Source organism: Lemur catta, chromosome 6 (assembly GCF_020740605.2).
Source record: "Lemur catta isolate mLemCat1 chromosome 6, mLemCat1.pri, whole genome shotgun sequence".
Classification (NCBI taxonomy): Eukaryota; Metazoa; Chordata; class Mammalia; order Primates; family Lemuridae; genus Lemur; species Lemur catta.
This window is the reverse complement of record NC_059133.1, coordinates 88,384,711-88,408,317: the sequence shown is the minus strand read 5'-3', so window position 1 is coordinate 88,408,317 and position 23,607 is coordinate 88,384,711. Positions and strand designations below refer to the sequence as shown.

General features: G+C 36.4%; 1 protein-coding gene across 1 annotated transcript in view; it reads right to left on the bottom strand.

Annotated features, from left to right (window-relative positions):
* Positions 1–10,918: 10,918 nt before the first annotated feature.
* The window catches only part of LRP6 (LDL receptor related protein 6), a 160,264-nt gene continuing 147,575 nt past the window's right edge, over positions 10,919–23,607 (bottom strand). Inside the window, exons 20-23 of the mRNA XM_045554314.1 lie at positions 21,918–22,148; positions 20,212–20,348; positions 19,456–19,553; positions 10,919–16,257 (exon numbers count right to left, since the gene is read on the bottom strand). Coding sequence (XP_045410270.1) covers positions 15,963–16,257; positions 19,456–19,553; positions 20,212–20,348; positions 21,918–22,148 — 761 coding nt within the window. The 3' untranslated portion in view covers positions 10,919–15,962. The remainder of the gene's footprint in view (positions 16,258–19,455; positions 19,554–20,211; positions 20,349–21,917; positions 22,149–23,607) is intronic.

Below are 23,607 nucleotides of genomic sequence, written 5' to 3'. Positions count from 1 at the left end.
ATGCAATCGCAGAACCTTAGCCTAGCCTCACTGCTATAGCTTATAAATCAATATGACTGGAGTGTGGCCCAAGATATGTGTCATTATAACAAGCTCTCCAAGTGTTTCCAATATCATCTGCAGCTTCTGGTCAAGATGAAGTAACAGTAACCAAATTTAATCTCCTGTTTGAACCAACTGAAAAAAAAAACAGATAAAATATGTGAAACCACAATTTTCAAGGCATTGGACATCAGCTAATGAAGAACAGGTCCCCGAAGTGAGCCCTGTGATTGCCCCAGAGTACAGAATGTGAAGATTGTCCAGGCCAGGCTGGAGCGAGGGGAACCCTCACAGAGTTCACCAGTCTCTTTAGTAAAGGAGGTAGAGCTGGGAGTCTGGGAGGGCCACAGAAGCCAACATTTGCAGGCAGATAAAGGAGAAAAGAGAGAGGCACACAAAGCTCCAGAGACCCACTGAGAGTTTCCCTTAGGTCTTCAGATGAGTCCTGATCAAAACATGCATGTGAAGAAATTACTCATGGCTTGGGAAAGAACCACCTGAAAATATTAAAATGAACACTCTCTAAAGCTTACATGAGGCCAGGGGTAATGCCTTTATTTTGGCAATAGGTAGAACACTCCAAAGAATTTTTTCTCAGAAATGGGAAAAATTTAGCCCTAGACAAAGCATTCTTCTGGTCTTGCCCCACAAAGGTTAAGAGTGAAAACTGAAAGGACTAAACTGTTATCAAGTAATTCAGCAGTGTTCCAGAACAAACTCAAGAACCTTTAAAGAACCTTACCAAAATATCCAACACCCAACAAAGTGATATTCACAATCTCCAGCATCTAATCAAAAATTACAAGGCATGCAAGGAAGCAGAAAAATGTGACTCATAATGAGGAGAAAAATCAAGAAAACTAGAAATGATACAGCTGATAGAATTATTAGACAAAGGTATTAAAATCATTATAATTGTATTCTCTATGTTCAACAATAAGCCAGAGGAATGACTGAACATGTGAAGTACACATACAAGTTACGACTCAAACTAAACATCTAGAGATGAAATCTATAACATCTTAGATGGATTCGATACTGGATTAGATTAACAGCAGATTAGACATCATGGAATAGTAAGTAATAAGTAAAGAATATGTAAACTTGAAGACATAGCAAAAGATCCAAAATAAAACACAGAGAAAAACGATTGAGGGGAAAAAAATGAACAGCAACAGTGAATTGTGGGGTGACCTCTAATGGCCTAATAGATGTGTAACTGCAGTGAAGATTTTCCAAATTTGATGAAAATTATAAACTCACAGAACCAAAAAATTCAAGAAATATGAAGCAACAAAAACATGTAGAAAACTATACCAAGGCACACCATAAATTGCTCAAAACTGGTAATAAAGAAAAAATCTTCAAAGCAACCAGAGAAAAAGACATATCACATACAGAGGGAAACAAATTAAAATGACAGCAAACTTCCTAGGAAATAATACAAGATAGAAGGAAGTAGAGTAACCTCTCTAAAATATCAAAAGAAAAAAAAACTATAAACACAGAATTCTATACCCAGCCAAAACATGATTTCAAAAATGAAGGAGAAATAAAGGCTCTTTGAAATGTACAAAACCTAAAAGAATTCCTTACTAACAGACCTGGACTACACTAAATATTAAAGGAAGCCCTTTGGGCAGAAGCCAAATTATAGCAAATAGAAATCTGTTCTACAAAAAGAAAAGAAAAAAAAAAAGAAGGAAGAACACTAGAAATGATAAAATGTGAGCAAATATAAAAGACTCTTTTCATTTAAAAGATAATGTACTGTTTAAAGGAAAAATAATAATGTGTTGTGGGGTTTGTAACATTTGTAGAACAAAATGTATAACAGTAATAGTACAGAAGCTGGGAAGAGAGATGGAAGTATAATTGCATGATTCCATACCACATGTGAAGTATACAATTTCACCTGGAAGTAGACTATGGTAAGTTCAAAATGTATATTATAAACCCAAAAGCAACGACTAAAATAAACACACACACACACACACACACACACACAGAATTTATAGCTAATAAGCCAACAAGGTAAAATGAAATCATAAAAAAATACTCAATCCAAAGTATGGCAAAAAGGAGGAAAAAGGAAACCAAGGAGAGATGAGACAAAAAGAAAACAAACAGTAAGGTGGTTTAGTAAACCCAATCATATCAATAATCACAATAAGTGAAAATGACATAAACATGCCAATTAAAAGGCAGAGATTATCAAATTGGATTAAAAAATCAGACCCAATTCTATATGCATCCTACCAAAAAAAAAGAAACTTTTAAATACAAAGACATGAACAGATTAAAAGTAAAAGAGTGGAAAATGATGTACCATGATAACATTAATCAAAAGAAAGATGGGCCGGGAGCGGTGGCTCACGCCTGTAATCCTAGCACTCTGGGAGGCCGAGGCAGGCGGATCGTTTGAGCTCAGGAGTTCGAGACCAGCCTGAGCAAGAGCGAGACCCCATCTCTACTAAAAATAGAAAGAAATTTTCTGGCCAACTAAAATATATATAGAAAAAATTAGCCGGGCATGGTGGCGCATGCCTGTAGTCCCAGCTACTCGGGAGGCTGAGGCAGTAGGATCGCTTAAGCCCAGGAGTTTGAGGTTGCTGTGAGCTAGGCTGATGCCACGGCACTCACTCTAGCCCAGGCAACAAAACGAGACTCTGTCTCAAAAAAATAAATAAATAAAAAGATGGAGTGGCTATATTAATATCATCAAAGTAGACTCAAAGCAAAGAATGTCATTTAATATAATAATAAAGGGGCCAATTTATCAGGAGTACATACCAATCCTTATATTTATGCATCTGTTATAATAACAGCCTCAAAATACACAAAGCAAAAATGGATGGAATTGCACAGACAAAAACCAGAATTATAGAGATTTCAACACCTCTTCCTCAACGATTGGTAAAACCAGTAGACAGAAAATCAGTAAGGCTCCTACAGACTTGAAGATTTGACCTAATTGAAATCATAGAGCATCGCAACCAACAAGAGTAGAAAAAACATTCTTTTCAGGTGCACATGTGACATTTACAAAGTTAAACTATCTTCTGGGCCATAAAACAAATCTCAATAAATGTAAAAGAATTCAAGTCATACAAAGAATGTTTGCTGACCACAGTGGAATTAAACTAGAAATCGATAACAAAGATATCTGGAAAATCCCTCGAATGTTTGGAAACTAACATATGTCTAAATCACTCATGGGTCAACGAAGAAATCAAAAGGGAAATTAGAAAATATTTTGAACTTAAAACGAGCACAGTATACTAGAATTTGTGAGAGGCACTAAAGTAATACTTTAGTACTTTAGTAGAAGGAAATTTATAGCACTAAACAGCTATATTAGAAAAAAATGGTCACTAATTGATGACTTCAGCTTACACCTTAAACTAGAAAAGGTAAATCCAGAGCAGGTATGAGAAAGGAAATAAAAAGGGAATCAAAGAAATAGAAAACAAAACCCCAAAACTGCTTTGTAACCTAACTGATCAAATACAAAGAGAAGACACAGTTACTAATATCTGGAATGAAAGAGGTGATATCAGTCATAGGTTCTACAGATATTAAAAGGATAGTAAGAGAACATTATATATACACCTGTAGACCAAAAAGACAACTTAGATGAAATGGACAAATTTCTTGCAAGACAGAAACTGCCAAAGCTCACTCAAGGAAAACAGAATGAAAAATCTACAATTTGGGATTAAAAAAATTGGTAGTTTTGTAAAAAGATAAACATAACCATTTTATTGCTACAAATTCTCTCAAAGGAAACATATTTGGTCCAAAACTTGTACCAAATTTAGTAGCTTTATTTGTAAAAGTCCAAAATGAAAACAACCCAAATGTCCATTAAGATATAAATGGATAAACAAATTGTGATACATGCATACAATAGTATACTTATTCAACAATAAAAATGAATGAACTATTGGTATATGCTGAACATGGACAAATCTCGAAATAATTACACTAAGTGAAATAAACTAGGCTAAAAAAAGTATACACTTGGATATTTATACAAAATTCTAGAAAATCCAAACTAAGTGACAGAAAGCAGATTATTGGGTGCCTAGGGACAGGGAAGGATGGGAAGAAAGGATTTAAAAAGAGGCATGAGTGTTCTGGGATGACAGAACAGTTCATTATCTTGATTGTATTGTTTCATGGGTGTAGACATCACAGAACTTATCACTGTGTACTTTAAATACATGCAGCTTTTTGTATGTCTATTATAGCTCAATAAAGCTATTGAAGGTGAATGAAAACATCTTCATATAATAAAAATAATTGTTATGAGCAGACCAACAGTAGAAGGTATACCAAAGGAAATTTTCAGCCTGAAGGAAAATTATAGCAGATGGAAACTCAGATCTATACAAAGGAATAGGGACACCAAAAAATATGATAAATATGTAAGTAAATAAAAATATTTTTCTTATCCTTAAATTTCTTTAAAAAAATAGTAACAATGTAACTTGGTATTTACAACCTGCAGAAGCAAAATGTGTGACAGTAAAAACAGAAAGGACAGGAGAGGATTCTAGGAACATGGTGGAGTAGGAAGCACCAGGAATCTGTCTTCCACCTAGGCAACAACAGCACAGGCAGAATCTGTCTGATGTAACGTAACTATTTTGGAATTCTGGAGTCTATTAAAGGCTTGTAACTTCTAGGCAAAGTCTTTGAGATAAACTAACTGCAGTTAACTTCAGCAATTTCAGCTCTTAGCTCAGTTGCAGCTACTCATCCCCCACCTGCAGCCCCGTGGCAAGCAATGGTGTACCTGTTCCTGGAGCAGTTTGCACACACCTTGCAGTAGGCAGGGTGAAGAAAAAGGATCCTGTCCTCCAAATATCAGGGATCTGTGTTCTGATTACTGACTACTGCTGACTGCCACTCTGATCAAAGAGGTATGCAGCCATCATTGTTGCACTTCCCCCCCTGGTTGCAATCCCCTCCCACTCCAGCTGAAGTGACTTCCAGGAAATTTAAAGGGCCTGTGTCCTCCTTTTCTTCCTTTCATTGTTCTCCTTTTCCTCTTTGGGGAGCCAGACAATAAGACTAGGACATTCAAAAGCAACTGCATATTCAGGGAAAATACAAAAGTGACCTTGCAAGTCCAAAGAAACACACAGACTCGTAAAAGACCTGAGAAGACCTTAAGTTTATACCTCAGGATGATACTTGGCACAGAGATAGCCTACAACAATCAAACACACCACATACATACACACATGCACATGTGCACACACACACACACACAAATAGCAAACCCTGGAGAAGGGGGAGAATCTGATTTCTATTATTAGATTCAAATGTCCAGTTTGCAACAAAAAAATCATAAGGCATGCAAAGAAACAGAAAAATGTGGCTCATTAAGAGGAAAAAAAATCAACAGAAACTGTCCCTGAAAAACACTGATGGTAGATCTACAGACAAAGACTTTCAAACAACTGTCTTAAAGATGCTCAAAGAATTAGAAGATATGGAGAAAGTCAGGAAAATGAGGTATGAACACAATAGAACCATCAACAAAGATTGATTTCAAACTTTTGAAAGAGAGAATCTTGAAAGCAAGCATGAGAGAAGTCTGTCATCACATACAAGGGATCCTTGGTCAGACCATTAGATTTTTAATCAGAAACTCTGGAGGTCAGAAAGCAATAAGCCAATTAAAAAATTAAAAATTTAGTCTAAAAGCTAGTATTATTTTAACTTTGTTTTGTAACTCCATGTTTTGTTTTCTACAAAATTTAAAAGACTAAGGCATTTACAATAATTATTTGTGTTTTGGGGCACACAAGTATAACATAAAGATGTAACTTTGTGACAAACAACCAAACGGGGTGGAGACAGAGCTATAAAAGAGCAGAGTTTCGTATGTTATTGAAGTTAAACTGGTATAAATTCAAATTAGAGTGTTATAATTTTAGGCTATTAAATGTAACCACAAAGAAAAATAGCTACAGAATATACACAAAAGAAAATGAGAAAGGAATTTAAATGCTTCACTACAAAAAATCAACAGAACACAAAAGAAGATAGTAAGGCAGGAAATGAGGGATGAAAAAAGGCTACAATGCAATATGGAAAACAAATAGCAAATGACAGAAGTAAATCCCTTCTTATCAGTAATTACTTTAAATATAAATGGATTAAGCTCTCCAATCAAAAGGCAGCAATTGATACAATGGATTAAAAAAAAAAAAACCACGATCCAACTATATGCTGTCTGCAATAGACTCACTTTAGATCCAAAGACACAAACAGATTGAAAGTGAAAGGATAAGAAAATGTATTCCAAGCAACTAGTAACCAAAAGAGCAGGGATGGCTACACTTATCAAGCAAGAGACTTTAAATCAAAAAAGGTTATAAGAGACACAAAAGGACATTATGGTCAGGCCTCTGTACTCACGATTTCTGCATCCATGGATTCAACCAACCACAGACCAAAAATATTCAGAAAAAAAAAATTGTATCAGACTTTTTTTCCTTGTGATTATTCCCCAGACAATACAATATAAAAACTATTTACAAGTGTGTACATTGTTTTAGGTACTATAAGTACCTAGAGATGATGTAAGTGTGCAGGAGGATGTGCATAGGGTATGTGCAAACACTACATCATTTTATATCAGTGACTTGCACATCTGTGAATTTTGGCATCTGAGGGAGGTCCTGGAATCAATCCACCACAGATACTAAGAAAGGACGATACATGTCAATAAAAGGTTCAATACAGCAAGAAGACATAACAATTATAAACACTTATATCACCTAAAAACATCAAAATATATGAAGGAAAAATTGACAGAATTGAAGGAAGAGACAGTTCTATGGAAACAGTTGAAGACTTCAGTACCCCACTCTCAATAATAGATGAAACAATCACACAGAAAATAACGAAATAGAAGAGTTAAACAACACAATAAACCAACTAGATCTAATAGACATACACAGAACACTATCAACAACAGCCAGCCACTGTGGAAAACAGTATGGTGGTTCCTCAAAAAATTAAAAATAAGATTATTATATCATGCAGCAATTCCACTTCTGGGTATGTTCCGAAAATAATTGAAAGCAGAGTCTCAAAGGGATATTTATTTGTATACCCATGTTAGCAGCAGCATTATGCACAATAGCCAAAATGTAGAAGCAACACAAATGTCCATCAGTGGATAAATGGGTAAACAAAATGTGGCATTTACATACAGTGTAATATTATTTGACCTTAAAAAGGAAGGAAATTCTAACATGTGCTACAACAGGGATGACCTCTGAGGGTATTATGCTCAGTGAAATAAAAAGACAAATAATCTATGATTCCACTTACAAAAGGTGCTTAGAGTATTCAAAATCATAGACTGAAAGTAGAATGGTAATTGCCAGGGGCTGAGGGAAGGGGGAAATGGTAATTTATTATTTAATTGGGTACAGAGGTTCAGTTTTACAAGATGAGAAGAATTATGGAGATGGACAGTGGTGATGGCTGCACATTATGAATGTATTTAATACCACTCAACTGTACTCTTAAAAGGAGTAAGATGGTATATTTTATGCTATGTGTATTTTACAATTTTTAAAAATGAAGATGAGAAGAACCCACAAAGGACAGGAGAGGAAAAGAAACATACATAGGGTTTTCATATTATATGCAGAGAGGCGTAATTTATTTCAAGGTAGACTACAGCACCTTGGTAGACTACAGTTAAAGATGCACACGGCAAATCATAGTGCAATGACTAAATATGAGCATACCTAATAAAGCAAGAGTGGAAATAAAGGGGAATACTAAAAGATATTCAATTCAAAAGAAGGCCAGAGAAAAGAAAAAATAAAAAACAGTTGGGACAAAAACAAAATAGCAAAATAGTAGACAAACCCAATCATAACAATAATTGTATTGAATATAAATGGCCCAACATTCCAATTAAAAGGCAGAAATAGGATAAAAATAAAGACCCAACTATATGATTTTATTTGTCTAAACACAAAATAGAAATAGCTTAAAACTGAAAGAATAGGAAAATATATGCAAGAGTAGTAAGAAAGCTGGAAAGGGTGTATTAACATCAGTCAAAGTAGACTTCAGATCAAGGAGTATAGGGACAAAGAGGAACATTACATAATGATAAAAGTGTGATCATTAAGAAGCTGTAACAATCCTAAATTACGTACAGAGCTTAAAGCAAAAGCTGACAGAACTTAAAGGAGAAACAAATTCACAATTATAGTTGGGCGATTTCAATACTACTACTGTCTCAGTAATTAATAGTAGACAGAAAATCAGTCAAGACACAGAAGACTTGAACAACAATATAAACCAAACTGATCTAATTAATCTTTATAGAAAGTTGTACCCAACAATGGCAGAATATTCTTTTCAAGTGCTCATAAAACATTCATTAATATAACCACCGTATGGCCCATAAAACAAGTCTCAATACCTTTAAAAGGATTAAGTCTCTGACCATTATGGAATCAAATTTAAAAATAACAGAATGTTATCTGGAAAATGCCCAAATATTCAGAAATTAAGCACACTTTTATGTAACCCATGATTCAAAGGAAAAACCACAAGCAAAATTTGGGGTTAGTATGTTTTCAGCCCCTTCACAGCAGACACAAATTACCAATGTCAGAAGTGAAAACAGACATTAAAGGGCTAAGAGACGTACGTTATGTCAATAAATCAACAACTTAGACCAAATGGACAGATTCCTTGAAAGACACAAGTTACTAAAATTGACATAATAGAAAATATGAATAACCCTAGGCCTAAATCTATCAGAGAAGCTGAGTTATTAAAAATCTTCCTGTGACACATATATGCAGTTAAGAATCCTAGCACTGCATACTTGAGGGCCCTAACCCTTTTCTTCCCATGGAATCCCCAAGAAAGAAAAACTCAAATTACTCCAATTACTGGACAAAACAGTCTTGAAGGCTCTTCAATTGAGTAATGGTAGTGGGGGACTTTTGGTAGGATGATCAGAAGCCAAAAGATCTCAAGATGATCATTTCTGTATGTCATACAGCTTGTAAAATGGGCATCAAGCTTTCTCCCTTTTGAGTTATCGTTTCCTCTGGAAAGCGGAGCAAGGGCCTCGGGGAAAGGAGGCATCAGATGGGAATCTGTGTGGAATAGGATACCACATAGGTGTCTGGGCTTCAGCAGACTCTACCTTGTAACACAATTCGTTGCCTCAAATGCATTATGTGTCAATTCCTCTCTAGAACAGGTAGCGGGTTGATTAAAAAGTCGAGGTTCAGAAAACTCTACATTAGAAACTAATATGAAGAAATAAATACTGAGAGAAAAAAGGAGTGCAGACATGGCTTGACAATTAATTACAACAGAATAAAGATTAGAATCTAGACCTCAATCCATGTCCTCTTCCCCCCACCCACAGCCAACCTCTATTTCTAATCAAAATTTTGCACTGGAGCTTTTCATACTCAAATTGGGCATCTCCTGTCAAGCTTCGTCATTAATCAGTTGATTATTTTGAGGGGAAAAAAATGAGATAGCACAGTGCCTAGTACACAGTAGGTCAAATGTTAATAAAATTACTTGTTTTAGCCTTTTTATTGGGGAACATTGGTTTTTAATGTTGATTAAATCTGAATTTGCAAGTGCAAATTTCAAGTAGAAAATTTTCCGGGGCGTAGGGAGGATTAATCTGAGCAAAGTAATTCATCATTTGACTAAATTTACAGAAATACAACTATATATTTATAAGGCAAAGAATTAAAATGAAAATGACTGTATAAACTTAGCTGAAAACCTATCCAGGAAAAGAAGGACTCAAAACAAATTGTAGTGTTTTCTCCATTCCTGAGACCACCTTTATTTTTATTTTTTTATTTAAGAGATAGGGTCTCACTCTATTGCCCAGGCTGGAGTGCAGTAGCATGATCATAGCTCACTGCAGCCTTTAACACCTGGGCTCAGGCGATCCTCCTACCTCAGACTCCTGACCAGCTGGGACTACAGGTGCATGCCACCAAGCTTGGCTAATTTTTAAAAAATTTTTTGTATGGACGGGGGGTCTCACTATTTTGCCTAGGCTGGTCTCGAACTCCTAGCCTCAAAGGATCTCCTCCCCTGCAAAGTGTTGGGATTACAGGCGTGAGCCACAGCTGTCAGCCAGGATCACCTTTAAATCTGGCAAACCAACCATAGTTCTGGCTTTCCTTCCTTTAACTTGAGAATGGCACAACTTGCGTGATTCTTGTTTTTGCTCCAGGGGAAAGAATGGGAGGAGTCAGCAGAGACCAAGGTAAGCTTACTTATTTTGAGAGCACCTGCTAAGGAAAGGCATTACATTAATTTCCATTTAACTGATATTTGAGCCCAACTACTGAAAATTAAAAAGCAGCTTTCTTCCCTTCCTATCAAACTAGTAAACTTAGTATCAAGCAGGGACCTGGAAGTTTTGAGCTCTCATTGGTTTTACCACGATCCACCCTCAAGGAAAAAGTGTAATTACATCCTATTGGTCTCAACACCAAGAAAAGCAACGTTCATTTTATAAGCTAATTTGGGGGAGGGGAAGAAAGTGGGATGCTCAGAGTCCACACCAGGATTCCTTCTAGGAGTGAGTTTACTGAAAACAAGAGCAGTCCTGAAGCACAGACTATTCCTTATTCTCTGTTCCCAACTGCAGGCGCTGTCAGCATTGAACCAAACAATAGCCCTTCTCAAACCTCTCTTCCAGAGCAGTATATATTAAACATCTGAAATGCAAATAATAAAGCTGAGTTTTGTTGTGTCTGAAAGTCTTAATTACGTCACAGCAAAGCATAAGCTACTGTTTTAATTTCTTGCTAAAAAGAAATGACACTTTTATTTTTCCACTGTTTTATTATAAAAATCAACATTTGTTACCATTCAGTTTATTGTAATAATCAAAAAGGGGATTTATACAAGGCATTTTTATACAGTTTATAATTAAAGCACTTATTTTACAAAAGGGGGGAAGTGAATAAGTGGACAAGGGCTGACCAAATGTTGGCCATTATAATATAAATACATCCTTGCAAAGCACCATCGTACCAAAGTCAATGAACAAGAAACACCAGTTGACTTTAAGACAATGACAAAGATTAAAGCTTAAGGAAAAAAAAAACACACACAAAGGATAAACAACTGAAAGCAGCACCAGATCCTTCACTTGCAAATAAGGCTAGTCCAGTTTAAGCTTCTTGTATCCTCTTTACTCTTAAAATATTCCTCATTATCCCATTAACCTCATTAACTTCATGTAATACTGGATTTAATCAGACTTTATTTTCCTTGTAATACCCATATTTTGGCATCGACATATATAGCTAGATATATAAATATATTTCTACCCCTCTCCTGCTTATACTTGATTAAAAAACAAAACCAAAATGGACAATTAAGCAAAAGCATGTTGTGTACAATTCTTTGGTGTTGGTTTTGGGCAAATCCTAAATGATGGTGGGAAATCTAACAGTTTTGTTAGGTCTATACTCCACTTCTAAGTACAAGAAATCATTTAGTTTGTAATTCCATCTGTAAAGTCAAGATTTTTTCCAGCAATAAACTTAAGAATGATTTTAAAATGTTTCATGAAAAAGAAAAACAGTAAAGTTTACTTCAGTCGGGGGAGGGTGAGGGTAGAGTCAGTGACTGATTACTGTGAGAACTGACCTCCCTGTCCACTCAGTCACAGGCTTAGTTCAATGCCATGTGGATCAAGTGAAACAGACATACTCTGAAGATATGGATTCACAATGCTCTTAATTTTAAATTTTTAAAAATTATAAATGTATACTTTTATGCTTGAGGCGCAAAGTCCTCTACTCTAAAACTCTGAGAATTTCAAAAGGTACATTTTGAAAATTATGAAATGATGCAATCCCCGAAGTCCAACACTATTCACATGCTACCAGCACTTTCTAAAATCATCTCTTCTTTCTCTCGGCTCATTTTAGGCTTCGGATAAGGAATATCAAACAAAAATTATATTTCTTGAGTTTACGAATTCTGCTAATGTTTTAAATAACACTTATAAACTTTTTCAGGACTCAGTCCACACTTAGTGTACAGTCTCACTTGTACATGTCCCAAATATTTGTCAACCAACTGATATTGGTAAACATACTCATATCTACACTCTGGACTAAGTATGGATGCCACATATAGACTTAGGCATCAAACATTTTATTAAAAGTATGACATATTTGGGGTCTGAAAAGCCCAAGACTTTTGTTTCTGAATCTTGTTAGATATGTAATGGTAACAAATATGTAGCTCCTATGGCATGCAAATCAGTGAGGTGGCAAGGTTTCCACTGTAAGAAATAAAACACTTCAAAAAACTACATTTCTAAGAATCTATTCTAGGCACAGGACTAGACAGTAAAACAGCAGCAGCCTATTTATTGCAGAGAAGCTGGCTTGGTTAAGCCAAGCCTCTCTAGTCTCTCTTATGACTATTGGTATCAGGTCACATAAATAAACACATTTTATTAATAGGCTAGGTAAGCCACAGCTATTAATTCGAAGCATTCTTCATCAACGGGCTTTTGCAGCGAAACAAGATGTTCTCCCCCAAAATGACTGCTACCTATCTGGTGGCTATTTTTACATTTCAAATATTGAATGACTTGCCCTTATACAAATTATTGACTTTAGGGTATTTTTAAATAAAGAAATACAACTCTTGAAATCATCATAAAATTGTACTGCTCAAAGCCCCTCCCTCCCAATTACTGGCCTATATTAGATAAAAATGTACTTTAATTAAAGTCTTCATTTCTAAATACCTATTGTCTCTGTAGAATAGTTGTTCTCAAACTTAGTAAAGTCTAAGACATCTCTTCGTGGTACATTACAAAGTATTTTTATATTAAAATTAAGATTACTATATAATTTGCTAAACAGACATCTCGTGATATGCTAGTATAGAAGAATTGGCAGCAAGTGCCAAAAGCACAATAAAATTTAATGGAAGAAAAATTAATACTAAGCAAATTCTATCCACCGACTTTGTTTTCCTCCTGTGAGTACGTCATTATCTGACTTAAGCAACAACACCTCACGGGCCACTGTTCAGAAGACTGGGGCTCTGTGGGAGCCAAGTCCAGAACCTTAGTTATAAAAGACCACTTCAGTCCAGAGAGCTGACTGTGGCACACAGAAAGTATGTTATGCTCAAGTTCATTTCTCAGATAATTTTAATCACATCAGTTAATGGGCATATGCTAGGGCACATGTTCAAAATAAATACTTTATTTAAGCAATCTAATGAAATTTTATTCATTCTTCTCCCTAGATAATGAATTTAATAGTAAGCCAAATTTAAAAGTCCTTTTTCATTTTTCACCGATTTGAGGTTTCATCTCCTCAGTTTTTCCAAATAAAGCTCTTGTGTTTAATAATCAAGATACAGTTTACTTAAGCTTAACTGTCCATGTAACCTTTAAATCTTTCCTGAATTTGACAATTCTCTCATTAAAAAGTACTCCCAGAAATATTAAGAATTCATCTCAACTACCCCAGAAAGAGGATACTGAGATTAAGCTGAACTGCCTTCAAATAATTTCAAACAAATTGGCACACAAATTAGTATTTTGCAAGAAGAGGCCATTGCCATCGCAGTACAAGCACTTGGACTGAGATACAACAAGGCAATATTCTTCTTAGTTTATTATAGTGCAAGTTTCCACATGGGAAGCCCACCAGATAAAGATGCACATTAAAAAATGTAAACATATAGAATTCTCAAATTCTAATTGATACCCAGTTATTGCTAACCTTTACATCTTTACTGAAGCATCATGTGCTCCTGTCTGTCACAGAACACAAGTTCCATGTCCATTTTGACTTGGACTGTGAGCACTTAGTTCCAGCAACAGGAAGAGTTAATGCTTGTCTGATTGAAATGCAAGACACTGATGGTTAACCATTTTATTATATGCAAAATCAAGTGCACCTGATTCTTATAAACTGTCCCCAACAATCTGAGCATTATTCTGAAACCACATGTCTTCTCTATAAAAGTTGACTTAGGTATTTTTTTAATTATTTGAAAAGTTATTTCACCTCTGCCAAAGTTCTGAATCCTTTCTTCTGTTGTTTTCTCTTGGGCCCTGAAACTTGGAGAGGCCTCAGCAAGACAGTTAAAAAAGAAAAAAAATCATTCGATAACCAACTGACCAACACTTGTTAATGTAAAAATACATTAGTTTAGAAACACATTCAATTTCAGCAGAGAAGTGCTAGACACATGTAAAAAGCAGGAAACTAACTTCTGGCAAGGTGGCAGAGCAGTGCTAGAATCATTCCGTAGGCCAGCCCTGATAGCTGAAGATGTAGCAGCCCCAGTACCATACGAGACAGCAGGTCAGGCAAATTACAAAAGAGGCTTCCATTATTCCCCTCCACCCAGGTTCTGACAGCTGAGAGCTGAACAATTTGCCTTCTTATTTAATCCCCATTGTTAAATTTGTAAAATTATTAATCCATAATGGGATAAGAGAGAACACGCATAAAAATATATGAGTTGATTATAAGAATAATTTGTGAATAATTTGAAAATGTAACATTCACAGTGGGTAACAGAAAGATATTAAACTCATGTCACACATTAGAAGAGGTATGTACGCAGACATCATTCTGAGAAAAATTGGCCTAAAGAACATGAAAATGTCACAAACCATTAATATAGGGAAAACCTAATGATAACAAAAAATTTTCTTTTTAAATAGATTGTCTCTAACCAGAATATATTTAAATGTTTTACTCAGAAAAATATATATAAAAATGATTTCATATTGTGATATTATATGCTGAAAGTACTGCAAGGATATATGATTAATTTACAACAAAAACATAATGGTTAAATTTGTAATTCTTAAACATTGTCTATATGTGTGTTGTAAAAAGACATTTTAATGAGCATTACAACAATCTTGGAAGTAAAGAAGAGCAATAATATGTCTAACTTTTGATCATTATGCAAAAACAGCAAATTGAAGAGCTAAGCCTACTGGGGAATGGAACTAGTAGAAATATTAAAATCAAACTTTAATTTAGAAAATTCCATTTAATTAATTCCTCAGATAAAAGGCTTGAATAAATCATGGTATCCTGGCAAAATGGCCTACAAAGTTGCTGGGGGAGGCAACAAAGTGAACGTACCTAGAGAAAAAAATAACTTTTAACAGAGGTGTGGATTCTAAGGTAGGGACAGAAGACTCACATGCACACAGCCGCCCGGCTTCTTACCAGACAGCCGATCCCTCCTACAACAGCATCACTCAGATTAAATCTTTATAAATATCCATTTTCCTCACTAACATTGTTGGATTCATAGAGGAAAAAGCCCTTTGTCCAAGGTTGGTATTAGTTCCTTTTTTTTCTTTCATGATTTCTTAACTTGTTGGCCCTCAAATGTTAATTAACATGAAGGCTATTTGGCTACTTCCAAGTATCTATGGTTTGCTGCTCTGAGATGGATTTAATTTTTTTTCTTCTCCTTTTTTTTTTTTTTGGTATCAATAAAGCCAAGACATTCCTGGTCAGTGATGCCTTTAGTATTCCTGTTTCCTTTGTACTCAGTCACTTCACTGGGTTTAAGGCATGCTTTGTGTATTTAGTTTGCAAAAATAAAACTTTTAGTACAAATTTATTTTTTATACAAACTTTTATGGCACAGGCAGCAAATCTGCTGTTTTAAGAAAATATATAAATATCCTTTTCTTCTGTACAAATATCTCCAGTATTCCCTACCCCATTTTATAATTTTAACTGTACATGGTCTGCCTCATCCTTCTCTAATAGTTCCCTCCCCCCCTCCAGATCTCAACCAAATTTGTATTTACATGTTCACGTTGGAGGCAGTCAGAGGAGGAGGGCCCCTCCTCAGGAGGAGTCTGTACAGGGAGAGGGTGGCGGTGGGTAGAGGTGATGAGAATAGCTCCTCTCTGTGTATGGAGAAGGTGGGCAGCTCTCATAGTTCTCCTCTGCCGACAAGTATTGGCTTCGGGGCGTGGGAGGTGGGGGCACAGGTTCTGAATCATAGTTCAAGTCACTGGTATAGCCCTTGGCTGTTGCCACTGAGGTCATTCTCCGGCTAGGAGCATAGTCACTGTCACAAACATCTGTGCTGCAGGGTGTGGTGGGGGGTGCAAAGTGCCGGTAACTATATGGCCTGTAGCTGGTATGGGGAGAAAATAAAGGGAAACAGAGTTAGTTTTACAAAAAAATGATTTTCCCTATCAGAATACAGAAGTATTAGATGTAAACTTCACTTTGAAAACAATAAGCTCTTGCATTTTAAATGTGCACAGACCAAGAGGCAATTTTCAATGGCAGATTGGCAGAGGAAGATAGCATGTATTTTGTCATTTGCAAATAAAATGTAATTAGAGGCAAGCAAAAATGACTAGCATGACAGTGCAGAGGTGAACTCAATCTTGCCTGGATGTGCTTTTTTTTATAGTCAGGTTAAACTGTATCACAGAATAAAAACAGACAATTCAAAGCTGTACTTAAAAGTCATCTTTGGAAAAATCTCTGTTACATACATTTTGCATGTACTTTACAGAGCAGACCTTAGCCATTTCTATAGTTTCATTACCTGTGAGAAGATTGGGTCTTTACATGATTTATACTACTCAAACATGTCAGCATTCCCTCAACATTCGTTAACTGCTCTATAATTTATCTGATGAATAATTAATTTAATTGATGTCTGAAGACTTCATTTCTTTCTTTAAAACTCAAATATTGTATAACCCAGGCTGAATTTTGGTAGACAGCCTATGGGGCATATCTATCCCATTACTGTTACTATCAGTAAAGGTTTGGGGAAAATAGTTTTCATTCCCTGTGTATAGACAAGTATATTGTCATAAGAGCAGCTTTAAACATCACAATGATAAATTTAAATACTCAAGTAGGGCCAGTTGATTTTCTAATATCTATGTCAGAGGCCTAATTTATTTCTTATACTTGTTCATCTATCTTTTCAAGTAATCTATAGCTGTTTAGTGTGTAGTATGGCTAAAGAAAAAGGCATTGGAAAGAAAGCAATGTACTAATGAAAATAAGAGCTGACCCAAAGTGCTGGATTTTCCATCATTCCTGCTTCTATTTGTAACTTCTTATACCTTCTTATTCTAAATATGGTAAAGTTAATCTTATATTTATCCCAAACAAAGATTTACTCAGAAGATTTCTCATCAAAGTGACTACAAGAGAAGGGATAAGGGTAAGGATAAAACTAACATAACATTTCAGGGCCAGGCATGGTGGCTCATGCCTGTAATCCCAGTACTTCGGGAGCCAAGGCAAGAGGACTGTTTGAGGCTAGGAGTTTGAGACCAGCCTGAGCAACATAGCCAGGCCTTGTCTCTATAAAAAACAATTAGAAAAATTAGCCAGGTGTGGTAGCATGCACCTGTAATCCCAGCTACTTGGGAGGCTGAAGGAAGGAGGATCACTTGAGCCCAGGCGTTTGAGGTTGCAGTGAGCTAGGATGTGAAGCCACTGCACTCTTGCCTGGGCAACAAAGTGAGACCCTGGATCAAAAAAAAAACCCAAAAAGCAAACAAAAAAAAAATCCGGATATAACAATTCATAAAATACCTAGTGATATACAGAGCCATAAGATAATATCTCAGGACACAAACCATTTTATATCACTTGGGCTTGCCTCAAAAGAAACAGCTACCAGAAGACCAAAAGTTCCATGACCTGCTGAGCAGTTTCTCAAAGGCTGCTACTATCAACACGAACATGATGTCATGGTTTGGTTTTGGTTTGGTTTTGGTTTCTTCAGTCGATTTTTCTGTCCAATCAAATGTTCAGCCTTGGTAAAATTTCTTACCTCAACATTTAAAAGGCCAAATACCTCCATTTTTATGAAGGAAAAAAAAAGAAAGAAAGAAATTGAACTAACAAAATTTTTATATGTCCCGGTTTAGACAAAAATCTCAACAAATGATAAAAGGTTTGACTCAGCTGAAAAAGAAATTCAGCTCAATTTGAGACATGGAAAATGGTTAAACAAGAATTGTTTTTGATGTCATTATGTTTATTTTGATCAGAGTTTTATTCAATTTGAATTTTAAAAATTAATTTTTAAAAATAAAACTTTAGGTCTTTTGACTTGTTTTTCAATTTTCATGCTTCTGTTTTTCTATTTTGGCCTCTTAGAACAAACTAGCAGCAGGAAAAGCACCTTACAACAAATCATAAAAACCATCAGTTCAAGGCCAGGCACGGTCTCTCACACCTGTAATTCTAGCACTTTGGGGGACCAAAGTGGGAGGATCACTTGAGGCCAGGAATTGGAGACCAACCTGGACAACAGTGAGACCCCATCTCTACAAAAAAATAGAAAAATTAGCCAAGCGTGCCTGTACTTCCAGCTACTCAGGAGGCTGAAGCAGGAGGATTACCTGAGCCTAGGAATTAGAGGTTACAGTGAGCTATGATGATGCCACTGCATTCCAGCCTGGGAAACAGAGTGACACTCTCTCTCAAAAAACAAAACAAATAAACAAACAAAAAAACCAGTGCAGAGCCAAGGCTAGAATAAAACTGAAACGAGAATTCTGAATACTTTAAGTGGTTTCCACTTTATTTCTGTACATGTATAAGGTTATAGCAGGCCAACTGGACTGACATGCCAGAAAACACTGTATCTAGAAGGTCACAGGCACTTGAGGGATGCTCCTAAGGCGCTCAGTCTTTAGACAGACAGTATCAAGCTGCTGGCCTTTCAAAGAGGGAGGATGAGTAAACCTGACACAACAGTCAGTACTTGAGTTCAATACTCTGTATAACAGACTCACAAATCAGCGCAAAGGCATCATTTCTCCTTTTTTGGCTTACAAATACACCTCATTTATTCTGGTCAGTCTTGAACTATTCCATACAACTACATGAAATATCTTGTACTCCACATCATAATAACACATGTAAGCAAGGGCCGAACTTACACTTCTCTCAAATTCTGTGTTCTTAATATCCCTGCTGTTTTATGCTCTCACAATTCTCTGAACCATTATCTTACCCAGTATTTCATTCTTAGAATATCAATCAAATTTAACCTGAGCAACTTATTTTGAAATCAGTCACTTTGGTGGATAACTTTTCCTTCAGAATACTACCAAAGCCTGAGGCTTTATTATTCTAAAAGCCAACATTTGTGACTCCCTTTAAAAAAAATGTATGATACTTGAAAAGAAAGGATTTGTGGTAGGGGCGACGCCAGCATACCAACACAAGATGGCTATCTCTCTGGAAACCATCATCTACTCATCTGGGGCTACCTCAAATCCACAACTAGGGTACGACTTCCTTCTAATAAATACTTCAACTTATATTAGAGAAGGATGTGTGTTACCTGTATGACCTATGAGTGGAAGGACTGTTTGAAGAATATCCAAATTCCATAGTGTAATGTGATCGCTCTGTGGCTGGGGATGGTGGAGGGTTCAAAATCTAAAAAAAAAAAAATAATCAAAATAGTAAAATAAAAATAGTCTACCCTAGACAAAGACTACTAGACTTTTTTTCAACTTTTCTTCCTTCATCTTTATTAGTATTCCTTTCCATTACACTATTAGCACAATTCTTGCTTTCCAAAGACCTGACCTCAAATGGTACTTTAGGATCGTGGCTCCTCATTCCCTAAGAGAAAATTTCATCATGGCTAAAAAATGCAAAGTGATGAAGAGAAATCTGTAATGTACAAGTCATTGCTTCAAGGTCAGTGAAGCTAGGTTCTGGTCTTTTAAAATTACGAATATTTAGAGAAAAATTACTGATTTAGGAGAAATTCCAGGTGTGCTTATTTTGGGAGGTCATAAAATGAAACCCCTCATCTCTCAAGAGGTAGCATTCAGTACTTCTACCTTTACTTGAAATATGAAATTAATGTCTAGTGCTTTCAAATATGCCAGTTATTACACAGTAAACTTAAAAGAAGATTTATAAGCACAGTGGTAGTGGTGGCAAATCCTTCTTTGAGCCTTTTATGCCTAAATTCTATATTCAAAAACTATTTTTACACTACCATCACTGAACAGCCACATTTGAATGAACTCAAAATCTAAGATCCTATATATTTTTAGCATGCAAAGAAAAACAGACTGCTTACTGCAGGGAAGTAAGTGCCTTTGGTGCTTGAAGAACTACTTGATGATGCTCCTGTGACATGAGCTCGATCATAAGGGGGTCCACTGCTTCCCCCCATGATACTGAGGGAGCTGATCACTGATTTACCCCGAGACATTCCTAAAATAAAAGCAGGATTAAAAACTGAAGATGAGTAAGACCTATAAAATGTACAAAATAATTTTATTCAATACCAGGATTACAAATACCAACAGTCAAGTAGTCTGATTTTAAAACAACTTATGCCCTCTTTTCCTAATAATTGAAAACATTTAATGGAGAAAGACATGAACGTTCTCTAGAAATGAATGCTTCCATTGAGAGCTGGCCTAGAACAAGGCCAAGAATAGCTCCCACCTCCTCCTCCCTCCCCTGGTGGAAGCAGAGGACTTCAAAATAAGAGGTTTTCAACCACTTGGAGGATTTGAATGAGAAAGGACCATGCAGGGTGGAGGCTGTGAAACAGGGGAGATTTAATAACAGATTTATTCAAAAGGAAACAAAAACCATTTTTAGGGCATAAACACAACATATGCAAGATATTTCTTCATCTACTAAATACAAATGTTGCTGGAATCCAAACTACCAATGATAAAGAAAAAAATTCTATTTTTTCCCAAGTAGCTTCCCAAATTCTACTAACTGAAAATAGGTATGGCAACAAAGAAACGTTACCATTAACAGCTTAAAAACCATGTCTATTTACTTAAGAGTTACACCCAGAGTAAGTTCCTATTTTCAGAGGGCTTTTGCCAGGCACACTTCCTTCTCCATATTCATTAAAAGGAAGGCTTCTTTTCACTAAGGGCACTAGAAAACATTGAAAAGAAAGCTACATTTACTTAGAACAACATGACCTACTCAATTATAAAACTTCTGGCTACTTGGCGATGCCTAAACTAGCCCTAGTTGCACTGTCATCACGCAAAGTTAGGAGAAAATGTAACACAGTAAGTAATTCCTCCCTTTTATCACCCAGCTATTTACAGATCTTCGTTGGCTGAAGGAAATCTTATCTATATATTTTGGCCTCTTTTTATTCCTGGGCTAAATAGTACTGGGGTACCCTGGTAGTGACCCTAAAGAACCTGTGGTTTATAGCTGTTTTCACTAAATGACTGGCTGATTCACCTTCCAGACGTGCAATCGAAGGGCCTGGAGCTTGTATATGTACCTGCTTTATATCTTTTGGTAATTTCTACCAAATCATATCTAAGGCCTTTTGTGTAAAGAGAAGATGCTCATAGCTAAAAAGAATATTCTTATAATTTTTGTTTGTTTGTTTTTTAAGACAGGGTCTTGCTTTATCTCCTGGGCTAGAGTGCAGTGGCATCCTCATAGCTCACCGTAACCTCAAATTCCTGGGCTCAAGCAATCCTCCTGCCTCAGCCTCCTAGGCAGTTGGGACTACAAGCATGTACCACCACATCCAGGTAATTTTTCTATTTTTTGTAGAGACGGGGTCTCACTCTTGCTCAGGCTGGTCTCGAATTCCTGGCCTCAAGTGATCTTCCTGCCTTAGCGCCCCCGTAAGTGTTAGGATTACAGGCATGAGTGCTCTTACAATTTTTTAAACCCAAAGTAATGTACTTTGAAATTAACTCTAGGCAGTACCTTGTTTCTATAATGGAACTTGGCAGTCTTGTAAAGACCCAAGACTTAACTCTCAATGGATCAGTCTTAACTCACCTGGCAGAGATCCTGACAAAGAACTTGGGTGTGGCACATAACCAAGGGGCACAGAAGCTGGTCCATGAACTACATAGTCATTAGTCATGGTTTCCCCGTCTCCCTTCATACGTGGACACAACATCCTCTGACAGAGAAAATATACAGTTCCAGACACAAAAATGGTGACAATTACTCCAATAACTGAGCCAACTGTATTGGTGGCCTGTGGTGCTGGCTCTTCAGTTGGATCTAAAATGGAGAATGCAGCACAGTTATCTTATGGAAAAACAACTGTATATTCAAAACAGTAATCAGAAAGAGGGCTTGCTCGCAGAACATGAAGCTATAAGCCTAATGAAGATAACTCATAAACATTTTTCTTTTTTATGAATACATACATACCATGCCCCATGGACATATGGATTAGATGTCATCATTAGGAATCAAAATGAACTAGCCTTCAGTGAAGGCAGAAATAAAACAATAGATTGGAAAGTATAATTGTACATTGATAGAAACAAAGATGGTAAATGAAGTATAGATTTAAACACCATTAAAAGCTTTAAATGTAATACATACAAAGATAAAATCTATTCTACTTCATTCTGTACACCACAAAAATCAACAGGATTATTTTGAAATTTCAGGGCCAGAAGGTATGAACCTAGAAAAGTCATCAAGTGTTTTACTGGGAATGGTGAAGAAGCCAAAAGCAGTTCTGGACACATGTTAGATTTTAGATTTGAACAGTGACAATTAGGCCAGGTGAAGGAAAATTAGTAACTAAAGATGAGCCTAGCTCTCAGACCTAATATGCTGCTGCCTTCAGGCTGTCTGGCTGCTTGAGCAAGGAACTTAGGTCTCCAATACTTGATTACTGAAGGACTCACAGAGAAAGGCCAGAGTGCAGGAGGGTCCTGCCCATAGTATCCACCTTCACTGGATCCCTGAGCTACCCGAGGCTTTAAGAGGCAGAGGGCATGAAAGAGCAATGGGCTTATCAAATTTAGAGCATTACTCTTCTATTCAGAAGGAAAATGCTTCCATTCTGAACAGTTAAATTACATCTCTCATTTGCAGGTCCTTTAAGAAACTTCTTTCTGCTTCATCTTACCTCAGATCGCCCATCCACACAGCCAAACTCATCCTCTGACAGATTATATGAAAGAAATGACTGAACGTGGCATCACTAAGTTACATAATATACAGGGACTATCATTTACAAATTTAGTCTGTGCCCAGAGGCATAGACTTTCCTTAGTCCTTGTGAGCAACCATCCCATTGTTTTTATTCCTTTCTAAGGCCAAACTTCAAGAAAGAATAGTTTACATTCATTACCCTCAATACCTACTCTCCACATCACATCTTAACTCACTGAAATCAAGCTTCTACCCTCATGACTGCAGAACTGCTCTGGTCAAGGTCAAAGTTCTCCTACTTGCCATATTCAATAAACTCTTTATCTGACTGATCGATCTCTCCATATATTCAATGCTGGTTCCTGTTTGCTTCTCAAAAATACCTGATCAATATCCTTCCAAGACACCATTCTCTTCATTTTACCCTTTCTGATTATTCTTTCTCTGCTTCCTTTGTTGGCGTCACTCTCTTCTGCCCGCCTCTTAAGTACAGAGAGTTCTGTCCACCATTTACTATTTTCTTCCTCTGCGTACTCTCCAGGGAGGTTTCATCCACTGCCACAGTTTT